Source organism: Pelecanus crispus, chromosome 2, assembly GCF_030463565.1.
Source record: "Pelecanus crispus isolate bPelCri1 chromosome 2, bPelCri1.pri, whole genome shotgun sequence".
NCBI lineage: Eukaryota > Metazoa > Chordata > Aves > Pelecaniformes > Pelecanidae > Pelecanus > Pelecanus crispus.
In genome coordinates, this window is record NC_134644.1 from 136,309,083 (window position 1) to 136,335,372 (window position 26,290).

Below are 26,290 nucleotides of genomic sequence, written 5' to 3' on the forward strand. Positions count from 1 at the left end.
TGCACACCTGCAATGGGGCAGAGATGAGGGAGATCCAACCCCATGGCATCAGAAAAACAGCAACACAAGTGACACAAGGAGGCAACACTCGCAACAAGCAGATTCAACTTTGTTGCATCACCTCTTCTTTCTTGCAGACTACATGCAGTCAGCCATGTGCTTCGCTAGCAACTCTGAGTGCTGTGATAATGCAAACGTGCAGCAGCTCCGGCACCGATCCTGCGCTCTGCTTTGCCACCACATCCCAGCCCTCCCTGCGCCCTGCGCATGCCTGTCCTCTCCCCCAGCCACCTTCTCCTGATCCAAAGAGTGGATGCAGCAGGGGGTTATGGGGTTGGCAGTGCCCTGTTTTTCCAACTTCTTGACGACAGAGGTAGGACAAGGGAGGTCAGGCGTTGCCGGCTCACAGAAGCACGCCTTCCCTTGCACACAGAGCCGGAGCAGCCTCCCTCCCTGCTGATGGCTGGGGTCACCAGGAGTTACCCTCCGGGCTGGGGACAGGCTGCGCTTGGCTAGGTGAGGTAAAGGCGGGGGAAGAATGGAGGGGAGGGGGAAGAGAAAGCCCCAAAACCTTTGTCTTCTCCCCAGATCGTGGTAACAGATTACTGTGATGCAGTTTGCTGCCATGAACTACTCGTTCATATTGCCCGACACTGACTGCAGGGGTGTAGGACTTCACAGTGAGAGATGTGCATCCTCAGGCAGCCCGACCCTGGCTTTCCATGCAAAACACAAATTTTACTACAAAGCTGACCCTTCGGTGGCAAGGTCAAAGCCTTTGAAAAGGCAGCCAAAATCTGATTTGTTTTGTGGCCAAAGGTCTTGCTGTCTGCCCTTTCTTTCCTTGCATTCCCTAAACTCAGCCAGAATCAGAAAGGCTGACTGGGGAGTAGCCTGATGGGAGAGAGGGATGTAACACCACCCATGTGGACATGGGCCGGCGTGCTTGAGATGCTTCCTGAAGTGACAATTCAAAAGGACGTTAATCTAATAGACTGCTGCTTGCTACAATGAACACAATGTCACAGTGGATGGCATCCCTGATCATAGCTTCAAGTGTGTTCATTCAACTCCTGCCCGGCTTGAAGGCATTTCCAGCTGCTGTTGTCCTTGCAAACACCTGCATCACTCTCTCACGCATTGTGCTCCCCTACGCTCATGTGAATCTTACATGAGGGAGCGGGGGAAAGAACTTGGCTGGAAAATGGCCAAACGGCAAACTTGCTCTTCTAATCTGACTTTGAAAAGAAAAAAAGGCATTGGCACTCAGAAATGAATAGTCATGCTGGTTTTGGTGTATGCCTAAAGAGCATTTACAGGGCAAAGGGATACATGAAAGGAAAACATAGGAGTTTGAAAAAAAAGCTGAAGGACAGAGGTACCACCTCTGTCACCAGTCATGTGCTAAGCAGGTGCTGGACAGGTTCAGGTAATGCCTTGCTGTGTGAAAACCTTCCTGCCCCCACACACAGTATTTTTGTGTAGCTGTAATACCATAATGTTTGATCCTTTATCTTCCAGCACTGAATCTCTATTCTGTCCTGGAGGAATGACCCTCAAGATGGGGACGGATGAAAACATAACCTAGACCAGCCTAGGGAGTTGGGATGGGGACGCAGCAGGTCTCTGACATGGTGTAAAGTCATGTGCTGAGTATAACCTTAAAACCAGTCTCTCCTTTGAACTACAAACCTCAGCATTGTCCTGGAGAAAAAAATACCCGCGCTTCTCTGCTCTGCCAGCTGAGCTATGGAAGGGACATACTGAAATAGCATCTAGAGTGGCTTATGTTGAGCAGACCAAGGCTGGGGAGAAACGTGACACGGGGACAGGGGTGTATCTCTGTGAAGTGATGAGCTGATGCCAGCTGGGAAGCCTGAGCTGGATCTGCGCTGTGAAACACAAGTCACTTCTCTATTGAACATCACTCTTCTTTCCTAACGACAGAGCTGGGGTTGCAGCAGCGGGGTTTAAACGGGAGTACTATGTCCTGTTAAGGCCAGAGTAGAAATCAAATCTGTTCCCCAGTCAAAATTCCTACTGTTAAAACTCTGCAATCACCTTTTCCTTAAATTCTGATATGCTTGGGAGGCCCCCCAGCACTGCCCCAGCTGTGCCACCTGTGTCCAGCACCGCTGTCACAGCACCAACTCCTCCCCTGCTAACCCAGCACTAAACACCCGTGTTATTCCATAAAATGCAGGAACTCAGGAAGGAGCCATCATTCTTTCCTCTCTGCTAGCAGGGGAGGCGTAGTGATGATTTACAAACAGGATCCCATGGGATGCTGTGATAGCAAAGTAGAGGTGGAAAGGACTGTGCTAAAATAGTAAAGCACTTGGACGCTTACTCTCCAACAGGAAGTGGGATTCTCCCACCCTTCTAACTGGTGTGTTCTCCCATTTTTCTAAATGGTTTTGGTTTATTTATATCCTTTCTTCCTTCATGTCTCATTCTCACTGCAGGGCATATTTGGGGGTGTGGCAAAGCAAGCCTGTGCCTGTTATCTGTGAAACTTGTCCTTACCCCTGGAGAGGACCTATTTTTAGGCAGGCAGTAGTGCAGGGCTATTTCTTCCCCATATGCAATACCTCCTCCGTGCAGTGCTTTGGACATACTTTATGCCTTGCATGTGAAATGTAGATCTCTTTCTAGCAGTAATGTGTTGAGGGGATGAGGATTTGGGAACCTCTGGGCTTGTAAAGTTGTGTATCGCACAGGGAGATGCTGAACCGCTAATCTCATGTTTGTTATTCCACAGCACTGGCAGCCCGTCTTTTCAGGCTTACTGATTTTGAGACTCTTGAGAATACAGATAATTGCAGGGAAGATGATAAACTCCTCATCTTAATCACCATTCAGGATTGCCCTGCCTCCCTGAAGAGTATGGCCTGACCACCGTTTCTCATCCTGATCTCGAGGACTGAGAAGAAACCAGGACTTTCTGTTGGGAGGGATTTCTGTTTCCCTGTGGCCCCTAAAGCCAGGTGACACTCGGGTCCACGCTGGCATTGCTGGATGGCAGGAGGAAGCCACAGGGCTCTCCTTCTCCCAGGCAGGCAGCCGGGATCAGCAGCACCACGGCTTGGTGTCCTGCTGGCAGCAGAGCCACAGCGCACAGAGGTGACTCCCCGACAGAGTTCATCCATGGACTCTCCCTGTTTCAGGGGCTTTTAATCCAAATCTCTGAGGTTTGTCTGCTATAATTTATGTTGGTACTGCTGACGAATCTGGAACAGAAACAATAATGTAGTTCACCAGCCCATTTATCCCATGTTTCTGTCTGTTAGGTGCAAACCATGGAAACTCCTTGAGCATGGATAAGCCCAGAGAAGGCTGCTTTTGAGCACGATTCAGCTCAGGTCAGTGTCCATCCCCTATTCGAAAGAAAAGGGCAGACATCATCCCTCTGGTCTTTGTAGCTTGTCCCTGAAATCCTGTGCTCCTGCACGTTTGAAGTGCTTCCAGTGACTCACCCTTAGAAATGTTTTGAGCTTGCCCCTGCTGCTGTGATTTTGTATGGGCAAAAGGAAATTTCAGAAGATGTCATTAGCTCCTCTATTAGCTGGTCCTTGTTTTCCTGGAGATCTGAAACTGTCTCTCAGATTGTTTTTAGAAGGTGTCCAAATACTGACCACATATGGCCTATCATCTCATACGAGGAACGCAAAGATGAATACATATGTTGAGTGGAAAAATGTCAGTCTCAAAAGACAACTGTTTTTGAAAGCACTTGTCTCCGTTGCAAAGGCTCTTTTGCTGCATAAATTGAGTCACGTAGAAGGGTAGTTTTGGTATTTATCGTGGGATGTTTAGTGCTCACAATAAAATCATGAAATGCAAGATACTGTTTGCAGTTTGCACTTGCATAGGTAGGAGGACTTCATCTTATAGCTGGCTCACCTGCTTAGCAAGTTGTTGCAAATGTAAGTGAAATGTGAGTTTCTGCAGCATGCCTGCTGTAGGTGGGAATGCCTATGCTCACCATTCGCTGTTGAGGACTGCTCACTGCAGAGTAAATGGGCACAGACTAACGGTGAGTTGGGTGGAGAGCCTCCCCCCTGCCCCCCGAGGGATGCTTGCCTAAAAATGCAAGTATTTGCAGTCAAAATAACAAGCAGAGTTAGCAGGAACGGGGAGAGGGGAATGGTGCATTGTCATTTTCCTCTAAATCTCACATTCAGGTGGGCAGAAATGGAGGCAGCAGCTTCATTTCTGTTAGGATGTTGTATTGCTTGGGTAGCCAGGACTTCTTGTCAGAGGTGAGCAAGGCAGGGCAAAGCTGGGGGAGACAGGCAGGTGGGTCCGGGGGACACGGCAGCGGCTGCTCCCCTCTCTTGCCCCGCAATGGTGCCTGCCAGCCTTGTCCTCTTCCAGCAGCTGAGCTCTCGCGCAAAGCCCTCGGGTGAGCCCCGCTGGCCTCGGGAGTGCAGGGACCTGCTTTAGGCAGCTGCCGGTGGAGGGCTCTGCCCACCCCTGGGCTGGGTGACAGCGGTGGCAGGGTGCTCGCTCATCCCTGAGAACAGGCGGGCGGTGGGGTGGCAGCAGGCCAGGGCAGCATCACCCCTTGGACCGGGATGCTCCGCACCACCCACCATGTCTGGGTGAGGATGCCTGGGCAAGGAGCCTGGTGCTTGCAGAGCGGGCTTTGTCTCTGCTGGGCTCAGTGGGGAGGTAAGTCACATGGGAGTTATCCTCGGGCAAAAATATGCTTTTTCTCTTTGTTTTCTGGTCATGCAAGAGAGCCACAGGGCAGATTTTCTATGACTGACACAGGAGAGCTTCACAGCACTGGTACAAGATAGGAGGTGGCAGAACGGAATTCCGTGAATGCAAAATCCAGGGATGTCATTAACTCTATCCCAGCCAAAAGTAGCACAGGCATTGAAACCTGAACCTGGACATCGCTCAACCTCTCCTTCCTCCTCCAAATCCCTCTCCTAAGCCCACTGCTTTGCAGCCAGCCTTCCAGGCTCTCCAGGCTGTCAGTCCACAGCCTGCAAGCTGTTACCCGGCTGCAAAAATAGAGGAGTTAGAAGCAATGTCTGTAAAAGCAAGCGTATCTCTAGGAATTACTGTTCTGGTTACCTGGCCAACAAAGCCAGGTAACATTGCCAGGCAAGCAATACTGCAAATAGATATCATAAAAACCCGATATTTTCTTCTTGGTGATGGCTGGCAGACATCAAGAGTTTCTCTCCAGGTCAGGGGTTAAAGCAGGTCCTCTTGCTCTCCGTCAGTCCCTTGAGAGATGGCTTGGCTTGGTGACTCTTTGGAGGTGGACAGCTGTGCGTGCTGGTGGTCTTCCCTTGCGGGTGTGGAAGGGGAGGAATAGGAGGGTGACAGGGCTGCCAGGGAGAGACAGGACGGTGCCGGGCTCTTTCTCAGTGCAAGTCCTTCAAAGTCCAGCCTAAAGCAATCTCTGCTGAAGACCAACTGCAGGACCGTCCCGTTGCTCCACAGCCTCTTGGGCTTTGCTCTTCTCTTCCTCCTTGTTGCAGCGCGGTCGTACAACACGTGGCTTTCCTGGCATTTCTCATCCAGCCTTTGCAAGTGCGGCCGAGCCTCTGCATTTCTTTACCTAGCAATCACTGCTGTGGTTCATAATACTTTGACAGAAAAACCTGTACTAATTTTTCACGTGTCTGAACTACATATTCCTGCCAGAAAAATATTTCAGCTTAGGTGTGGCTGCAGAAGGTGGGTTTATCTTTGTTTTGTTGGCTCCTTTTTGTGGTTGTGCTGTTCATTATCTGTTCCATGTTAGTGTGCTTCAGCACACAGAAAGGAGAAAACCAGCAGCAGATCATCCCTCACCTTGTTGCCATCAGACCTCCTCTGCAGATGCATCAGGTGTCATGCTCAGCCTGTTCACAGAAGGCTTTTGTGGGCTACCACAGGTAAGTATAAATTCACCAGAATTACATCCCAGAGGCACGTTACACCCTGAAAGGTGCCTCAGTTCATTGTCTGAAGGGCTGGCACAGCAGCATGTTCCCCTGGCTTTTTACCCTGCCGTGAACACCCCCTTCCCTGCACCACCATATGCAGGTGTTTCTGTGCACTGACATTTCTAACCTTCAGCTTTTCCTCCCAGACTTTCTCTGTTTCTGCCTGTGCAGCGAGGTGGAAGTGCCTGCCTCGCCAGGTGAGGACGGCTCTCCTCATCTAATTCAAAGCCCCCTATTAAAGCAGGTTTTGATGCGCGAGGGGCAGCTGACTCCGAGTTAGGAGGGTAGGGATGAGGCATTCAAATTCCTCCAGACGCAAAAGTCACCTCTGACCCGGCCACGGAGGGGAGGGGGAGAAGAGAAATATCTTCTCGCTGCTGCCAGGAAAGGCTCCCCACCGGCCCTGCCAAAGCCCCAGCTGTCCGCGGCTCAGCTGCCGGAGCAGCTTCTCGCGCTCGGCTCTGGGCTCTTGTCTGCACCAGGCAGTCAAAGCAAAGGTGTGATTTCAAATGGGTTTAACTAAGCTATCACAAATTTCCTGTGAATGCAAGACTTCAGAAAAATCTATTTGTTTTTATGTGACTGCTGACAAATATGTGTGTTTACATAGGGGAAATTCCAGCTCAGCAGCTGCAAATGGGTACAGGATTTCACCCAAACGGATAAAAAGTATGCGAGGTATTGAAAATAAAATAGTCAATAATACACTTAATGTGATTCATTGCCATTGCATGCAGAGAATAGTATTCCTTTTCCTGCAGAAATCAATGAAAATTTTCACTTTTATATTTTCCTGAAGTGCACAGTTTCCAGACTGGCTGGTGTCACATGTAGATAAAGGGCCCTGCTTTGGAGTCGGGGTCTGCCCCTGGACGCATAGGCGACTCGCTCAGCTGCTCTATAGCATATTTCAGATGCAAGCCCTATACAGTCATGAGGTAGAATAAACATGAGAGCTTTCTACAAGACATTTAACAGAGAAAGTATTGTAGTTATTGATTAAAAGAGAAGACAATATTCTGATTACATGTACAGTACAGTGGCAAAGTGATTTTATACAGTACATGCAGGGACTTTGGCTTAAATTTGAGGATGAGATATTTATTGCTTGTACAGTTGTGTGATAAATTATTGGCAAGTAGAAGCACAGATGGCTTTCCCTTAAGATCAGGCATCACATGCCACAAATTATCTGGGAAATTGTCATTTTAAAAATAACTCTGCAACAAGTGCCAAGCTGAGAGGGATATCAGTGTCTAATAAACAGATATAAACACAGCAGTGCCCAAAACGAAAATCTATTTGAATAAAACGATGTGGAGAGAGAGCATATACAATTAGCACCTATTCTCTAGCAGTACAAATGAAAGCTTTTCATACTCTATTTCTTCTGTCTCTTCCTCATCAGAAAATTCAAATAAAGTTTCTGGTGCATATTTAAGCCGCTGAGGAGTTAATGGCTTGGATAGTGGTGTTAGATTCTTACGTTACAGCTCCTAAAAAAAAAACCCCAAAACATACCGGAAGAAATTTAAGCACAGTTACAGGCAGGCAATTTTTTTTAACTGGTTTTCAAGGTGGTGACATGTTTACACCCTGAAGTGCCTGAGCTCCGGCGCAGCCATTGCTGCTATTGTCTTCTCCAGCAACCACGCGCGCTTCACACCTCGGGAAGGCAAGACCCCGGATCCTGCCAAAACACACGGGCAAAATTACATCCTGCATCTCACAGCCACGGCTGCTTGCTCAGAACAGAGTATTTATTAGGCTGCAGCCTGTGGCTGGGCAGATTGGGGCGGCCCTACGCTCTCCGCTGCCGTGCAGAGATAAGGGGGGGAGCGGATTGCGTTTGCTTATCTCTCGCCCTCCTCCTCAAGGGGTGAAGGCCGCCATGTGCGAGTGAGGAGAGCCAGGGCCCCCCCGGCCGCCCCCCCGTCCCCCCGCCAGCCGTCACCTGTCCCAGCCTGTCCTCCTCTCACGCGCTTATATGGGCACGGCAGGATGGCATCTCGTGACGCTGCGCTGCTAAAAACAGCCCCGGCTCCCTTCGGCCCCTCGTTTAAACAATGTCCTCCGGCCAGAGCAACCCAGCGAGCCTCTGATCGCAGCACAGCCTTGGACTTATTTCAAGGGAAATTAACCCGGAAACCCCTCCACGAGGCCGTGATCCTGAGCGTATGCCCCTTGAAAAGCTAGGGATGAGCACCTCCCTGAACTACAAGTCCTTCTCCAAAGAGCAGCAAACCATGGATAACTTGGAGAAACAGCTGATTTGCCCCATCTGCCTGGAGATGTTCACCAAGCCCGTGGTCATCCTGCCCTGCCAGCACAACCTCTGTCGGAAATGCGCCAGCGACATTTTCCAGGTAGGTTTCTTCCCGCGGGAAGCTCTGCTTCCCAAGCGGCGCTGGCTGAAATTAATGGAAAAGCAGATTTGTGCATGTTTCAGTGAGTTGCTTCTAACAGTCGGTAAGACTGGGTGTTGGGGGGGAGTGATTTAAAGCAGAAGCTGAGCGTCCCTGGGGGCCAGGGCTGAGCTCGTAGCAGATTAAAGTGTCACCTGTTCGCTGCGGGGACATGGCCGCGTGTGTGAGCTGAGGAACCGGCCCCTCACCCTGCAGCGGCCAGGCGCTTTGCTGGGGGCGGCTTGCTGGACCTACCCTCTCCTTGGGCGTGTTGACAAATCATTTGCTACAAGCATGTTTTTGCCCCGGTGCTTTTGAAAGAGGTTTTGATGGTTTTGCATGGCCTTACTCACCTCTCCTTGTGCTGCTTGGCAAGAGCAGGCCTCCAACCCCTACCTGCCGACCAGGGGAGGCACAACCGTGGCGTCGGGAGGCCGCTTTCGCTGCCCATCCTGCAGGCACGAAGTGGTCCTCGACCGGCATGGCGTCTACGGGCTGCAGAGGAACCTGCTGGTGGAGAACATCATCGACATCTACAAGCAGGAGTCCACAAGGTAACGAGTGAATGCGTACCCTTCAGAGGAGCTTTGCCACAAAAGCAGAAATGGCTTAGGAGACTGCGGCGGCCTTCTGGTCTTTCTCTTTGTCGCACAAAATGATGTAGTTGTTTTCTCTCTTGGAAATGCAGAAAGGGACGGTGCTGCTGTGCATGCCTGTCTGTTTGCTGTGCAATGGAGTCAGGTCTCGCTGAACACAGAAAACCATATCCAAATAGATGCTGAATTTCCCCGCTTCCACTTACAGCAGAGGATTGTACTGTGCTTATTCACATGAGCAACACTTACTCGTGCAAGCAAAGTCCCTGAGGTCAGCATGGCTGCTCACAAGAATAAGGGAAAAGTAGCTAGTTTCATATTGTTTGTTTTAAAAACAGTTCAGACGAATCTTATCTGTCTTTAACCTGTGTGTTTTCATGCTAAAGAAAGGAAAGAAATTTCAAATCTTGTTAGAAAATCCTGAGGTACAGACAGTGCAAGCAAAAAGGAAACTGAATTTCACACAGAAGACCCTGCATAGAATCATAGAATCATAGAATCATTTATGTTGGAAAAAACCTTTAAGATCATCCAGTCCAACCATTAACCTACACTACCAAGTCCACACTAAACCAATGAAGGGTAGACTAGACTAAACCATGTCCCAAAGTGCCACATCTACCCGTTTTTTGAACACTTCCAGGGATGGGGACTCCACCACCTCTCTGGGCAGCCTGTTCCAATGCTTGACCACCCTTCCCATAAAGAAATTTTTCCTAATTTCCAACCTAAACCTCCCCTGGCGCAGCTTGAGCCCATCATAATGGGCATCATAATGTCAAATCAAAACTCAGTTAAAAAAATCTCCACTCCTGTCAGCTTGGGACGTGAACTCATGAAATCAAGTTTTAGGGTTCCATAAAAGAGGAGGAATAGCCAGAAACAATATGTATCAGTGCTGTGTGGCTGTGCACAAGAATCAGGACCCCAGGACAGAGGAATGGGTTTCTCATCTCTCTTGCCCTGGGATGGGTCAGATGCATGGTACCACCTTGGGGAACTTAGTAGAGGGTAAGATAAATGTGGTCCCAGGCTGCTGAGCAAGCAGCTCTCACCCATGGAACCTGCTTGTTGTCACCTGTGTGCATCTGTAGGGTCAGTTTTGTACAGCAAGGTGTTTTGTACACCTGAAGGAAGGTGTAATCTTGGCCATGCTCCCTGGCAGTCTACCCATCCCACCCCAACAAGGAGCTGGGTTTCACAGGGACAATGAGGTGATATCACTGGAGCAGGTGGACACAACTGTCAGAGGCTGGTGCCTCAGGTGGCTTTAGGGCACTTCTACCCTCCTCCGGCAGAGGAGGACAGTCATCATCAGAGAGGACTTTTCAGAGCCCGGTGGTGGCTTTCACTATTCTCAGCTGTTTGAATCACTTCAGGGAGTGTTGTAGCTGGGCATAGGTTGGAGCTCCAAAGCGTTGGAGAGCATGAAGTTGGCTTAAAATTGTCCTTTCTGCTGCCCTTCATGCTCAGTGCCAAGGGAAGGTCAGTTACCCTCATGTGTGTCATTGATACCCAAATATTATTTTAGTCAGGAAAATCTCGGAGGAAATGAATCAGCAAAGCTACGGTGACAGACTTTGCTTTTGACCAAATAAACTGGACATGTGTGGCCTCATGTCTTCCTTGGTTTTGGTTTTCTTTCAGATCACAGTTGTATTTAACTTAAAAAATAAAGAAATGCAGCTCCTTTTCCCATGTAGTTCATGGGCAATTGGAACAAAATTCAGCTAAACAGAAATGTAGGAGATTTGGTAGATTTTTTTAGAATTCCACGGAAGTAAAACACAACATGATGAATAAAAAAGGTGAATAGAAAAAAATATAAATATGAGCATATATTTGCTTAGGTATTTGTCCAAAAGGTTCATTTCTTTAGTCTGTTAAGGCGCTTATTTAACCTTCATGTATGTCCTTAGAATGAAAGTTGTCATCAGTGTTACGTAGCAGCAGCAATGCATAGCAGCATTATCTAAACTATTTGGCACTTTGTAGGCCTCAGCTGCTTATCTCCCTCTGCCTAACGTTCCTCGGGCTCCCATGAGAGTGTGAGCAAGATCTGCCATGGCTTTACCCCATGCTTTCCCACTGAAACCAAAAAGTTAAGGGAAATCAAGTCTTCTCCACTTCTTCTTGTACCAGTCTCTTCCAAACCTAGGGCTGGGGTCTGGCAGAGGTATATAAGAGGAAGGGTGAGATGTGACCTTTGCCTCCTTGTTTCTTCCCAAGAAAACCCTTCAAACTGGCAACACCTATGATTTCCACATAGGAGCCTCTTCCCCTCGAGTTCTCCTGTGAGTATAATCTACTGTAACTGTGTGTGCCAGAATGATGCCAGCTCCCAGCTGCCTTTTACATGAACTTAGGAGAGTGAGAGGAATTCAGCTAGGGAGTGAGCTTTGTCTCCTGCTTAGGCAAAAATATTTTTTTAAAATCTGAGTTTCTATCTGAATTAAGCTTTTTTTTTTTTTTAAAATAAAAGCTGGGGCAGGAGGTGGGCTATGGGGTTGAGACGGTCTGCCTAAGCCCTCACATGCAGCCCGTCCTATTACTAAAAATCACGTCATATGGTCTTTTATCCCATTGCTCATCAAATTCCAGCTGATGGCAGTGTAGCCTGTTGCCCAATTTAGAATCTATTAGCAATGCAATGAAAGAAATCTTCAAGCAGGACGTGGCTCCTACAGAGGAGTCCTTTAAAGGAGGGCAAAGGACTGAACCCAATGGAAATACAGTTGGCCAAAATATTAAACCAATGTTTGAAAGACTGTAGGCCACTCATTACCTGAATTATCCGAGGAATATCAGGGTGCCTGCTGCCACCAGGAAAGGGCAGCAACAGGAGGCTGTGACTTCTTGCAAGCTCTGGCAGCCTCTAACAAGCTCACCTGGCTATTCCTGATCAAAAGGTGCTTTGGACTTTGTTGCCAGCTGAATCCTGATCAGGGAGGGTCGAGCACTCTTTCTCCCTTGCACCTACCAGCGAGAGCCCTAGGTACAGGCTGTTGTTGCAGCTCTGAGCACAGAGGGAGCAATGCGTGCAGCAGTGTGCACAGCAGGGACCAGGCGCTGTGCTGAGAGCAGCGTGCATGGCCTCTGCAATGGTGCTGACACGCTGCAGGACAGGGTAGACAGCACTGCAAGGAGCAGCTATCCCTGACACCTCAGAGGCCGTGGCCAGAGCTCCCGAGGGAGGACATGGCTCTCCAGGATGGGCTGCAGGGATGTCTCGCAATCTCAGATAGGCTGGGCCAGGGAGATGGGGTCCCTGCCCACAGGTCACCAAGCAAGGGAACCCCAGGAGAAGCCCCGCAGACTGTGCAGCAAAAGAGATGAGGAGAGACATCACCTGGATCTTCTCCAACTCCCATGGACACAAAGCCCCAAGCTTACCTGCACCAATGGTTTTCTTGGGACAGGCATTCACAATAGTACTAGTGTAATGGAGCTGCAGGAATCCCTACGTCTAGATGAACTTTTTTGGTCGTCTAATTTTTCAAGCCTCATTTCTACCCTGGGTACTGATGGGTTTTTCACTTCTTTTGGGAGAGTCGACCGTCCTTGTGGTTGATTTTCAAGGACCATCTCCTCCAAGCTCAAGAACAGTCCATCGCTGTATACAGGAACTCAAGCAATGGTGGCAGGATACCTGCATTGATTAACAAGGAGCTCCTGATAAAAACAAAACATTAAAAAAGAAGCAAAAAAAAGGTGGACAGGTGACTCAGGAATATTTTGAGACACTGTCCAAGCATGTACAGATGGAGTTAGGAAAGCCAAAGCCCACCTGGAACTGAATCTGGCAAGGGATGTGAAGACTAAGAAGAGCTTCTGCAGGTACACAAGCAGTAAAAGGAAGATTAGGGAAAGTGTGGGTCCACTGATAAAAAGGGCAGGGGCTCCTGTGACAAAGGAGATGGAAAAGGCCAAGGTACTTAATACCTTCTTCACCTTGGTCTTTACTGGTAAGATTGGCCTTCAGGAATCCCAGTCCCCCGAGACCAGTGGGAAAGTCTAGAGCAAGAAAGACTTACCCGCAGTGGAGGGGGATCAGATTAGGGAATATTAAAAAAAAAATGGACATCCTGATGGGAGGCACCCATGAGTGGTGAGGGAGGTGGCTGATGTCATTGCAAGGCCACTCTCAATCTTTGAAAGGTTGTGGTAATCAGGATAGGTTCCTGAGGGCTGGACTGGAAGAAAGCAAATGTTACTCCAGTCTTCAAGAAGTGCAAGGAGAAGAATCCAGGGAACTACAGGCTGGTCACCCTCACGCTGGTCCCTGGAAATCTGTTGGAGCAAACCCTCCTGGAAACCATTTTCAAACATATAAAAGACAGGAAGGTGATTAGAAATAGTCAGTATGGATTGATGAAGGGGAAATAATGCCTGACCAACCTGGTAGCCTTTTATAGTGAGATGACTAACTCAGTGAATGAGAGGAAAGCGGTGGATGTTGTTTATCTAGACTTTCAACACTGTCTCCTGTAACACCTTTATTGACAAACTGATGAAATAAAGTCGGGGTGGACAGTCAACAGTGAGGTGGACTGAAAACTGGCTGAACTGCCAGACTCAAAGGCTTGTGGTGAGCAGCATGAAGTTAGGTGGAGGCCAGTCATTAGTGGTGTATGCCTGAGACTGACACTGGGGCCAATACGGTTTCATATCTTCACTGATGACCTGACTATGCCTCATACAGTCATGCTGATTCTCTCCATCCCTTGACCAGGTGCAGGCACTAGATGGTGTGATGGCACAGGAAGGGCTACAGCTATCTTAGGGTCCTCAATAAAAGCATTATCAAAGTTGGATTCATGATTTCAGTGAAGACCTTTCTGGATTTGTAGAAATCCTAAGGAAAATGTGCCTTCTAATTAAACAGCAGTTTTGCTAAGGTCTTACTATGCCCTTAATTAAAGTGTGCTCCTTTATGCGCCCAGCAACTTTGCATTTCTTCATGAAATCACAGAATCACAAAATGGCTGAGGTTGGACGGGGCCTCTGGAGGGCATCTGGTCCAACCCTTCTGCTCAAGCAGGGCCACACAGAGCCTGTAGCCCAGGACCATGTCCGGATGGCTTTTGAGTATCTCCAAGGAAGGAGACTCTACAACCTCTCTGGACAACCTGTGCCAGTGCTCAGTCACTCTCACAGTGAAAAAGTGTTTTCTGATGTTCAGAGGGAACCTCTTGTGTTTCAGTTTGTGCCCATTGCCTCTGGTCCTGTCACTGGGCACCAAAGAAAAGAGCCTGGCTTCATCCTCATTACACCCTCCATTCAGGTATTTATATACCTGAAGGCATTGATAAGATCAAGGTCATTGCTAAGATCCCCCTGAACCTTCTCTTAGCCAGGCTGAACAGTCCCAGCTCTCTCATTCTTTCCTCAGATGAGATATGCTCTAGACCCTTAATCATCTTCAGGACCCTTTGTTGGATTCTCTCTGGTACGTCCATGTCTCTCATGTACTGGGGAGCCCAGAACTGGACCCAGTACTCCAGATATGGCCTCACCAGTGCTGGGAATCCTCCTCTCCATAAAACATACACAACACTCTGCACATTAAGGTCCAAATCCAATTTTAATGGAAAAGAATAAGCCTGTAGCAGTCAAACACAGGCTTAGCATCTCAAGGAGCAGAGTCAGAGAATCACAGCACAAAGCTATTAGGCCACTTCAGCTACCTGCCACTTCTTTGGTCACGAGCACATTTGTGATGAATCTTTTCCTCTACTAAAGCCATGCTGTCGTTTTCCTACTGGCTACTCTTTAATCTTCGGTTTCAGGAGCAGACACCATTTTAAACTTAGGGGTTATGTTTTGGCCTTTGCTACACCTACATATACCTAGAGGTTCTCCTCTGAAGTTAGGGAATGTTCTGCTAAAAATGTCTCCTTTTGCAAAGCCTAGGCAGGAGACAATAGATCTGTTTACTTCTAGTCTTCTGTCACTGTCTTCAGGGGCCCACTAGTCCGGGGAGTTCTGCCAGGTTTCTTCCAGCTCTTTGCAGCACCTTTCAAGGTTGGCTACTTCTGGCTGAACTTGCTTGACACAGATGCCTTTTTGCCCTGAGCGATGTGTCTGTCATGCTAGTGGCACCATTCCAGTGTCAAGTAACATTCTAGTAGTTTCTGGTTCTGGTCTTGTAAATATTTGCAGGAAGAGCAGCTATTTCAGGCTTAATAAATCACTTTGAAATTCATTGTCTGCTATTGCCCTCACATGCAGGCCCTCCCACTGGTGCACTATAGCATGAATATATTAGGGGCTGTTTGCAATCATCTGCAAACAATGTAAAACATTCCTTATAGTGGAGACACACCTCTTTTGACTAGCATTAAAATGATGCTGGATTTGACACACTGAGTGCCTTATGTAAGTGTATGCTGGAAATTTGACCCAAATAATGCAGGCTTCCTTCAGAAGTGTCCATGTCTTGTTCTGGTATATCTTGTTATGTTGGAGATTACGGATTTTCATTATGAAACCTTTAAATTCCAGTGCCCTCCTGAAATTAAAAAATATGAATGCATATATATACATGAGATTTTCTTTGGCGCTTGGTTTTTTTTAAAAGCATCTAATTGATCACATTCCATTCTCTTCAGAAGATAAAACCTGTACTTTGTAATTAAAAAGTAAATGCCATGTCCACTCTACCAAACTGTGTGGAAAAACTCTATTGTAATATAATCTAAAATAATTGTCTTTCCATAAATTTTTAAACTTGTAATAGAATGACTGGTTGCCTCCTTGCTACAGAGCTCTGTAAAATGGCTTTTAAAAAGTTCTTGCTATTTAATTCCATTAAATTCTGTAGTTTTGGAAGATATTTTCTATCTAATGATGAAAAGATATATTTCTATGATGCCATTGCTCCACTTGCTACTGGTTGTAGTCATAGTTCTCCTTCCAAATGGTAGCAGAAGGGAATAATGGCTTATATTGGAAAGATCTAATGTTGCCACAGTAGGAGTGGCAACCTTTGGAGGCTTGAACCCCCAAGCATAGATCTACTAACTCTGTGCTCCAGTACCACAGCCTCACACACTCACGTGCTTGCCGCAGATGTGCTCAGGGGGCTAAGCCTGAAGCTTGGGCTCAGAAAAGCATTAATTAGCCTGCCCACGCGGGCTGGACCAGATCTTTCACTTACACTGGGAATATCAGTTAAGTGGCTCATTTAAAAGAAGCTACAACTAAATTAGTTCCTAAAATAGCAGGGATGACTTGTGTGTATATGGCTAAACCATATTGGTGAAAAGATCAGGACTAAGCTGTAGTCTGGTGACAGCTCCTGCCTTAGCACAGGAGAGGAACACTTCTTGTGTAACCCATGCCCTTGGTGTCTGGTACAATTGAATAGCTACTGCTAAAAAGTTCAACACTGTACAAGCTAGACACATGCCACCCAGCTAAAATTAATTTGTGTGAGACCTTATTTTGGTTGCTGGCCTAGTGTAAAGGCCCTAAGGACCCAGTTCTTTTTGATACTGACAGTCCTGACCTGGGCCTCACAAAGCTAATCAGCAGAGATATAGAGTTAAGGGCATGAAGGTCCACCAATACCTACAACTCTCACTTCAAATTAGCCCCCTGAATAAGATCTTTGCTGCATTAAGGCCAAGTGCCCAACATTTTGCATGATGAACTCTAAAGGAATTACAAGTTTCATATTTCAGACAGATGTTGGATAACACGCTAATTAAAGTACACGAGTAGTCTGAGATCAGCCTCAGTGAGGTTATTTACATTTTTAAATATGAGTGAGGGTTCAGTCACACTCCCAGCTGGAATCCCCATATGAAGTCATGTTGCTATATTGTCATCACATCTTGCTGTGTCAGGACATCAAGCTGTACTGCTGTCTATTTAGTCATCCTGTGTGGCAGGGTTAAGTCTACTCTGTGTATTCAGGTCACCCTTGGACACTGCTATACAAATGTATGCTATTTTATGCTGATGCCCTAAGTGTTGTCATCAGAAACTCATGGGCACCAAGTTTGTTTTAAACGTTTTCTTTTGCAGACCTGAAAGGAAGTGTGACCAGCCAATGTGCGAAGAGCACGAAGATGAGAGAATCAATATCTATTGTTTGAACTGTGAAATGCCCACCTGCTCCTTGTGCAAAGTCTTTGGTGCCCACAAAGACTGTCAAGTTGCTCCTCTCACAAACGTTTACCAGCAACAGAAGGTAAATATCCTTTTGTATCTCATAGTCCTCCCAGCAACTGACAGGACCATCGACAGGGAAGTATTCCCATGGGCTCCCTGCGAGCTTCCAAAGGGGCCTGGGGGTGCCTTTGCCATCCCTGTGTGTGAGTGAAAGGCTCACACAAATGTGCAGTAACTGTTTAGAAACACAGCAAAATAAATTTATGAGAAATCACGCAGAAAGATATTACAATGTCCTAATTTTTGTTAGTATAGTAAGTAAACATTTTAGACAGCGATTTGACGTGAAGCTGTGGATCTCTCTTTCAAGGTTCCTGATCTCTTTTTTTCAGTGCTTTTAGATCAGAAAAACAAGTGGGATTTCCAACACAGGAACTGGAAAGAGAACAGACCATTACAAATCAAATAGTTATCTATCAGGCACCTTTGCCTTTAAGCATCCTATTTTTAAGAAAAGTTAAGTGAAAACCTCCTCCTGCAAGCAAATGCAGGAATATTCAATAGTTGGCAGCACAGGATGTACCTAACATCCTCTGCCCTTGCTGTCACCAGTAAAAGACTTGTTTATTTTTAATACAGTATTAATTTAAAACCTGACTCACTGGGTTATCCTCCTGAGATAAACAGCTCATTTTTCTGGAGAGCCCCAGTGGGGCAAGCAATCAGACAGGCCAAGTTTGCAATCCCAGCCTCCAACTTTGTCACACAGATGCTTGTGTGTGGAAACTACAAATGAGAAGTTGCTTTAGGAAAGTAGTTACAAACATCGTTTTCAATCAAAAAGGGAGGGAGAAGTTTCTTGGACCAAAGCCATGCCCCTGATCACTCCTTTTGCATGGAGATTTGCAAGCAGTGGTTTCCCTCCCAGCGTGCCTGCGGAAAGGGGCTGCCATGCCCAAGAGTGGAGGCATAACCCGAAGGCTGCAGGATGCATGCTTCAAAGGATCATTTACGAAGCTGTGGAGGCCACAGACAGGGTTGCCTCTGTCACTACAGCAATGTGCTAAGGGCCCCTTGCCCTCCCCAGCGCCCTCACCAAGTTCCCTAGGGACTAGCATCTCTGTCTCTCCTCTTCTAAGGACACTCCACAGCTATCCCCACTCCCCACACTTAGGCCATTCCCTTCTTCCACTCGTTTCCCTCATGGCAGTGGCTCAGCTTTCACCTTCTCCTCCTTCTTTTCTCCCTTCCCCTCCCACCACAGCCCCAGCCCCACTGCCCTTGTGCCAGGGGCTCTATAGCACCCTGGTCCCTCCAGGTCCATGGGCAACCTCTTCTCTCCAGAGCCGAGAGCTACAGTCATCAGGGAAATACTACAGTTGTGTGGCTAGACCCAGACAGTAAAAAAAAAAAGCCTCCAGAGACAAAGACTTTTCTCTCAACAAACCCAAAGGGAATATTCTGGAGCTATTGAAACATAACGCTTCAGACAAAAGCATCTAGAAGAGCCTTCTAGAACAAAGTGCTTCCTCCTTTCCAAACCACAGCTTCTTCTCCATGAAACATTTCAAAATGTCAATGTTTTTATAGTGTTTCAGGAGAGGAAATAAATATCAAAGTACTCATGGGTAACTTGTGGGCAGGTAAAGCTCCAATTTTCCTTGGTTCTGGCGGAAAGAAGAGCTCATACCCCGGTACGGCTCATTCGTTCCCGGCTCCCCACAGTTAGATATGCCACCCTGAAGTGGGACGGTGTCTAACCCCCTACCCCTTGCTCTCCCCTTACTGCCTAGTCCGAGCTGAGTGACGGCATTGCAGTCCTGGTGGGGAGCAATGACAGAGTGCAAGGGATAGTCACGCAGCTGGAAGAGACCTGCAAGACGGTTGAGGTAGGTACCACCTCTTTAAATGCAGATATTTCAGTGTGAAGTCGCATCTTTTAAACTGATGGTAATGATCATTCTTTTACAGACCTTGCTTCACCCACATGCATTCACACATCATTTTGCTAAACCATTACCTGTAGCTTTGTACAGCATCAGCTGTACTGCCTCAAACAAAGGATACGTCCTGCTTGGCACCCTGCCTCTGACATTGGCCATGTGGTTGAGGACAAAGAATAAGGATAATCCACATCAACATGTCTTGCTCAGCATTCTTAGTGGCATAGGATATCACCAAAGTTAAAAGCAGTTCCAACACAATGCCATCAACTCCCAGTTCATTTAGCATCTTAGATCAGGTGCTAAAGCTGTAAAAGCCCAGTATTAGTCTAAGGCCTGAGTGGTCCTGTGAACAGAGCCTTAGTCTCAGCCACAGCGCAGGTCCCAAGTATGCCATTGAACTCTGTCTTTGGTTACTCTGCCTCCTGTGTGGAAGTAGTTATTTAATATACTTATGTTGTTCTTTAAGGAGTCTTGTTTTGTTGCTTGTGGGAAGGAAGATTTTGGGTTCTAACTGTAAGTCCGGATTTTCTGGTAAAGGTCTTGCTCTGACAGCTGGAATTAGTTTTGTGTCATTCAATAGCAGAAGTGGTTTTCATTTCCTCCAAGAGGTTTGCACCAGCAAAGCAAATATAAATATCAGCTCTGACCAATTTGAGCATCACACAGCAATAGGCTGAAAGGAGCTCATATGAATTGATTTTATGATCAGAGTTTGATGAAGCATCTACCAAAGGAGTCGCATCCCTCTCAGCCCAATTAGAATTATATTGACCCTTCAGAGCTGGAGCAGAAAAGAGAAACTGCAGAGAAAAAGAAGTTGATCCAAGATGTATAGATTCTAATTAGTAAGAAAAATTGATTCCACAATCTACGCGCACAATTGCCCAAGGCTGCTATTTTCTCAGAGCAAGGAAGAACAGAAAATGGCCAAGTTTGGTTCAAAGAACATAAAACCGTTAGCCCAAGTAAATGAGAGAGCACGTTAGCATCAGTCAAAACTTTGTAGTCAGGAAGCCTTCATGTTGCAAGGATGAAATTGGCTGCTATCAGGACTTTGCAGACAGAAACAAGCCTTTCAAGTAGGTTAACTGCAGAAATTTGAATGATACAAAAGCAAAAGCTTATACTCATTTAAGTTGAACTAGCTGAACCAGAAACAAAACTTCAAACATCTAGTCTGAAGTATGGAGAAAACACTCTGCTAAAAATATCTTAATAAATACAACAGTTTCTGAAACTAGCTTCCTCAGAGTCAGTTTAAAGTCTAACCTTTAAACTCAAAGTCCAAAGAAAGTACAGCCATTTTACCTTTGGATGTTTTAACAGGCTTTTCACCTTTAAAGCCAGAGATTGCAGAAAATAGATCTTAGGGCTTACCTTGGCACTTCCATGTTACATTTCAAGCAAATCACATTTCCTACCATACAAGAGCTTTGTCTGAACTGACATCAGTTTGTCCTTGAAGATGAAAAGCTACAGCTAGAGCTGAGAAATGTGCACACATGGAAATAATGCTTATAATCCAAGATTGTCTCTTCTCTCTGCTTAACACTTTGCAGAGAACAATAAATATCTGCTTTAGCAGAAAATACATGATCATTTTCCTTTTAGCTGGAGTAAGCAATAGCCTACAGTTCTATATTTAGCTATTTCTCCTATCCAAACCTAAAAAAAAGAGAAAAACAAACAAAAAAACCTGATTAATACTTGTAGAGCTTTTAACTGATTGAAAGGTAGACCAAATTCACATATTATACTGAAAATAAAACCAGGGAATATAAAATGCTAAATACTGGAAAACAATAACAAATAATTAAGTACTGCTTAGCCCTGTAAACAATATGAGTCAAACAATGAAGGAAAAATTAGTGTTTCTTTCAAGTGCTAACAGTATAGGCCAGTCAATACAGATACTTCAGAACAAGCAGTGCAACTCATGCTCAGTGGCAAGGACTCCTTTCTTTTTGCTGTAGCCATGCTTCAAAAAAATAAAAAGGCTGAGAACTTTTTAGAATGGAAAGTCATGTATTTGTTAACCTTTTTCATTACTCAAAATCTGATTAGGGTAATTCCATCAGGCAGAGACTTCGTATGGGAACATTTTATACAGAAAGAGAATATTTCAGAAATATTTCAGCATTTGCCGTTAGGAACTTGTTTTGCACTCTCACTCCTGAAGTTCACAACTCTGTAGTATATGCTGGCAGGAAATATTATGTATTAGAGCTTAGAGATAGAGAAGGTTCTCTCAGGGCACCCTGCTATCACTCTCCTGTTTTTCTTCCCCTAACACTTGTCCTGTATCTAATGGCAAAGATAGCACACACCTGTCCTGAAATTAGGATTGTTTTACAAGTGATCTGAGTGACATTTCAGAGGACATCATTGTAGACTAAACAGAATAGAAGTCTGGAGCAAGCAGAACTGCAGGAAACACTGGGAGAAACCTAGGAGAGGAGTGAAAGAGGAGAGGAAGATTATTTGAGGTCTGAATAATAGAATGACACCCAGGAACTGTGACTCACTTGGTTCAAAAGCTACCTTATCCCCACCCTATAATTCACTAATCAGGAATTTCTGGGAAGTGGCAAGGCCCTCCAGAAGGGCAGGACAAGCCTGCCCCATCACAAGGCATTTTAAGTTAGGAGTGCCTGTTTAGCCTAGTCTTCCTCATTGGGAAGCAGAGGTGGATACTTGGGTCAATGCAACAAGATCTGTATTCGCTCCCCACCCCTCAACACAGACAGCGATTTTTTGCCACACGTCCACCTTTGAAAGGCTTTTTCCTTCGAACGATACAGAGCAGACTGTCACCACTCAGGCAGGAAAGAGCTCTGGCTGAAAGTCAAGACAAAAGTTGGATTCTCTCTGGCCGAGTGCTATGAATAATCAGTCTTATCACTTCCAAAAGTGCTGTAGGACTGTTAGTAATCCTGTGCTGCCAGGATCTCAGCATTATGCCTCAAGGGACGAAGATGAGGAATTGATTCAGCCTCAGTTCCTAGGAAAGAGATTTAAATAATCACCACCACCCGCAACCAGATATAACCACAATAAGGTTATGCCCATCTGTATGCCCTGGGGCACACAGATGACTCAAGTACTTCCATTTGGTAGACCTCAGACATTGTAGATAACCTGTCTCCAATTTCCTCCCCATAAATCCTCCCTTGCAAGTGCAGTGTGTTCTTGTTAGAGAGCGCTCAATGAAGCAGTTATCAAACCCATCCTCCTTACTCAGTGAAATATGCTATATTGTCTGGTTGGAAGGACAAGAAATGTGTCTCAAAAAATTATGTGAACATCAGTGCCTGAAGGTAGGGTTGGAACCTGATTCCTCTTTCTTGTCTTCGTGCTTTTGTCACATACCATTTTCTTCGTGGTACCTCTACCTCATTCAGTGCACAGTAAATGGAATATAATGGACACCTATTGTCAAAATAGAGTCTAAGAGGGCGTGTGTGAAAATCAAGCCCAGCCAGGATAGCTTCAGGTTCTCCAGTAGAAAAAGAAAATTCTCCAGAGCTGATTTGAGATGATCGCTCCTTTAAAAAACATTCTGCTCGTGCAAATGAACTCAGCTGCTCGCATGGCAGCAGTTTTTACTTTTTCTGCAGACTTTAATGTATCACTACAGACATCATAAATACCTTTCACAATTTTTTAGCAGAATGACAAGTTATACAATAACCTGTTTGAGGGCTTTCAGTGGCTTGAAACTCAGAGTTCGAGAACAGTTTTAAAAACTTTTGTTCCAATAGCTTGGACTTTGAAAATTATAAAAGTCTCTGGGGTCACTCAGAATCCTTTGCACTATTTAGAAAGAGGAATTTCTTTGACGAAAATGCTTCCAAGTAACTGTAAAAATAGAAACTCTTTTAAGAACATAACATGTTTAACATAAACCTAATGATTCACAGGAATGCTGCAGACGACAGAAAGAGCAGCTGTGTGAAAAATTTGATTATCTCTATTCTGTACTGGAAGAAAGAAAAAATGAGATGACACAAATAATCACTAGAACCCAAGAGGAGAAACTGGAACATGTCCGCTCCCTGATGAAGAAGTATGCAGATCATTTGGAAGCTGTGTCAAAGCTGGTTGAATCAGGAATCCAGTTCATGGAAGAACCAGAAATGGCCGTGTTTTTGCAGGTATAAAGTCCATAAATAGAAATAGAAAAAGAATGATGAGTTTACTGAAATACTACTTAAGCATTTCTCAATTTTAGGCACATTCAGAGTTTGGTCATCTTTGAGTGAACATGTATACAAATTCATTTTTTAAACACTTGCATCAGCACAGACAAATGACTAGTCTTCTTGTGAATAATATCCAAACCAAGAATGTGAGTATTTGATATTTACACCAAAATATACTATCCTGTGTATGAATTTCTGGTTCCCAAAGAAGAAACAGGAATTTTAACATTTTCCAACATATCTTTATTGTCCCACCACTATAATATATGTGTAGATGAACTTCTGTGAGTTTCATTTGCATATTGACAGAGCGATTAACTTTCCAAGAATTAAATATTTATTTCCTAAGTCACATTTTTATGCCTTTACTTCATTTTTTTTTTCCTTCTGTTTTCTTACTATAAACTTAGGAGATCTGATTAGGAAACCATTAGCAGCCTGTCCACTGAATTAACTGGTGTAGAATTTCCATCCTGAAAGTTTACAATTCCTCTATATTAAAGGCTGGAAGGGTGTTTTCTACAAAAAAAAAAAAAAAAAATCATCAAAGAATTGCCTTTGAAGAGTACAATATTCTTTCCAGACAAATAAAATACTGTGGCTCCAGAAGTATGCCCTTATGGATAGTCAAAGATACAGTTACTGTGACTAAAGATGGTAATGGAACAGTTGCTTTTCACCACAAACACACACAAAAAGAAGAAAAAAAATATTTTCATTTCATTTTTGTAGAAATTGTACATATTTCCCATCATATTCAGATTTTAATTAAAAAGTCTCAATGAACTAAAAGGCTTACTCAGCTGTATACTAATTACCATCCAAATTTGATCTTATTCATAGATCTCATGGTTGTAATTTATGAGATTCATATTACTGCGTTTAGAAGCAGACAGTATAAGAATTAGATCTCAATGCATGAAATCTCTGAAAAAATGGAACCATTTAAGAAGTCAGTTATTTCCTTTTTGTTTTCACAGAATGCCAAAACATTGCTACAAAAGTAAGTATTTAAACTTGACTCTTGATCTTTATAATGAATTACAAATTACAAATTTATCTGCAAATCCAAAGGCCAATAACCAGTCTCTCTGTTTTAGAATTACTGAAGCATCTAAAGGATTTCAAATGGAAAAAATAGAGGATGGATATGAAAATATGAACCAGTTCACAGTGAACCTCAGTAGAGAAGAAAAGATAATACGAGAAATTGATTTTGACAGAGGTATGTCATTTATTTCACCTCAGTTGTTTTCTTAAGTTGCAGCTGTGTGTAATTTACATGATGATGCTGAGTAGGAAAGCTTGAATTAGGTATTTATCTCCATCCCAAAGTGTAACTAGATCATTTTGTATCAATTATAATCAAAAGGAAAATACATCACAGTCAAAAAAATCACATAACCTCTTGACACCATTAATCTTACCTTTTATGTGGCCTGAACACTTTCCTAAGCCCATGATCTTTACTGACTCCTCATGTGAAGGGAGCACAAAATTAAGCTTTTATCTCAGTCTGTAAAGTCCTTTTTTCCCTAAAAGATGCCATTATTGTATGGCCTCTCTGCTCTAGAAAGTCATTAAAGAAACAGAATGTTTGCTACTAAAAGAAGTGCTTAGGAAAGATACTTTTTTTTAACTCTTTTTTCATAATAATCGAGAATTTTAACAGAAACATAATCAAAATTCAAGATCATGAATGTTATAGTTATAGGAAGGAATAGTTATAGAGGGAAGAAAAAATTGTCATAATCTTTCATGCATTTAACATCCTGTGTCATGTCATTTGTCATGACATCATGACTAAACATGCTTAATATGTCTATATAATTACATGAAGTGGTAATTCTACACTTACCAAAGTAGCCTGAAATCTAGGCTCGTCTACGCTTTACCTTACAGAGTAAGCCACAAGAAGTTAGTGGAGATAAATGTTTCAAATAAGCAGATGTCTCCTATTAAAAGGCAGCAGTAATAGTCATCTGGCTATCTCTAATTTTCTTGCTAGCATTGTATTCTGCTAGTACATTTACATTTCCCTTTATCAGCCCAGTTAAGTCTCATGCAGATGCCAGCCATCTCTTACTCCCCTGCCACAACTCATACTAACTTCAGAGTGCGCCGCTGCGCCCTGCGAGGGACCTTGCAAGCCTGCCATGCAGTCTGTAGGTTGGGGTCCATGGACTAGCTGGGGTCCATGGACTAGCTGCACTTGGCACAGGGGTCCCCGTGGTGGGACAGCAGCTGTGGCACCAGTCAGCAGCAGAGGAGCAGGTGCCATCTTGCATGGCCATGAACCTCCAGGGATTTGTCCCGGGAGGGACAATCCCTAGTCACAGCCTCGTGCCCAGTTTGTCCCTGTGACCAGCCACAGCTGCCACATCGCTGCTACACATGTGCATCTGCCAAGATCATGACCTCGTGCTCCAGGCACGCACCCCCACCATGTGATGGGGAATGTGACACCCACCTCTTGGGGACAAGGCATTGGCAAGGGCTTCGGCAATTGGGAGTTCGGTCCTGCATTTGACACTCCTACTGCAGTCAATGAGGTCCTGTGCAGCCAGGGGATGTGGAAGCAGGGATTCAGAGCTCTGCTTATACGAGTGTGTTTGTCTGCAGAAACTTTTCTCCATTATGAGGGCGTTCCTTAATTTGCAGCTCTATATTCATCCTACATACTCAGGCAGAACAATAACCTGTGCAAAACGCTCAGCCAATTTGGAGCTTGGGTTAATGCATCCATCTAAGTTTATTTCTCTGAAGTGCTAGGATGGCTCTGAACAACATCTGACATTTGCGAGGAGGAATAGTGTGATTATGCAAAAGAAAATGTAATGTTAGAGGGCTCCCTCTGGAAACGAGCCGAGCTACAAATGTTGACAACAGAATGCATCAGATGACACAAAAGCAATAGTTTGACCAAGTATGACAGTCTGGTTCTCGGGAGGTTGGTATCCCAAACCTCCAGTCATGTATTGCAAAGCACTGACCTAGTGAAGATTTATTATGATGGCTTCAATGGTGTTTAAAACAAACATACACCTAAAATTTTTTTCCTGGCCAATTGTG

At 45.1% G+C, this 26,290-nt stretch overlaps 1 protein-coding gene across 2 annotated transcripts in view; it reads left to right on the plus strand.

The window, feature by feature from the left end:
• Positions 1 to 8,128: 8,128 nt before the first annotated feature.
• Positions 8,129 to 26,290, plus strand: part of TRIM55 (tripartite motif containing 55) — a 38,132-nt gene continuing 19,970 nt past the window's right edge. Inside the window, exons 1-7 of one of the 2 annotated variants that reach the window (XM_009484369.2) lie at positions 8,129 to 8,317; positions 8,738 to 8,910; positions 16,984 to 17,149; positions 18,864 to 18,959; positions 22,937 to 23,170; positions 24,199 to 24,221; positions 24,319 to 24,443. In XM_009484369.2, coding sequence (XP_009482644.2) covers positions 8,129 to 8,317; positions 8,738 to 8,910; positions 16,984 to 17,149; positions 18,864 to 18,959; positions 22,937 to 23,170; positions 24,199 to 24,221; positions 24,319 to 24,443 — 1,006 coding nt within the window. The remainder of the gene's footprint in view (positions 8,318 to 8,737; positions 8,911 to 16,983; positions 17,150 to 18,863; positions 18,960 to 22,936; positions 23,171 to 24,198; positions 24,222 to 24,318; positions 24,444 to 26,290) is intronic. The other variant, XM_075705374.1, reaches the window with a different exon arrangement.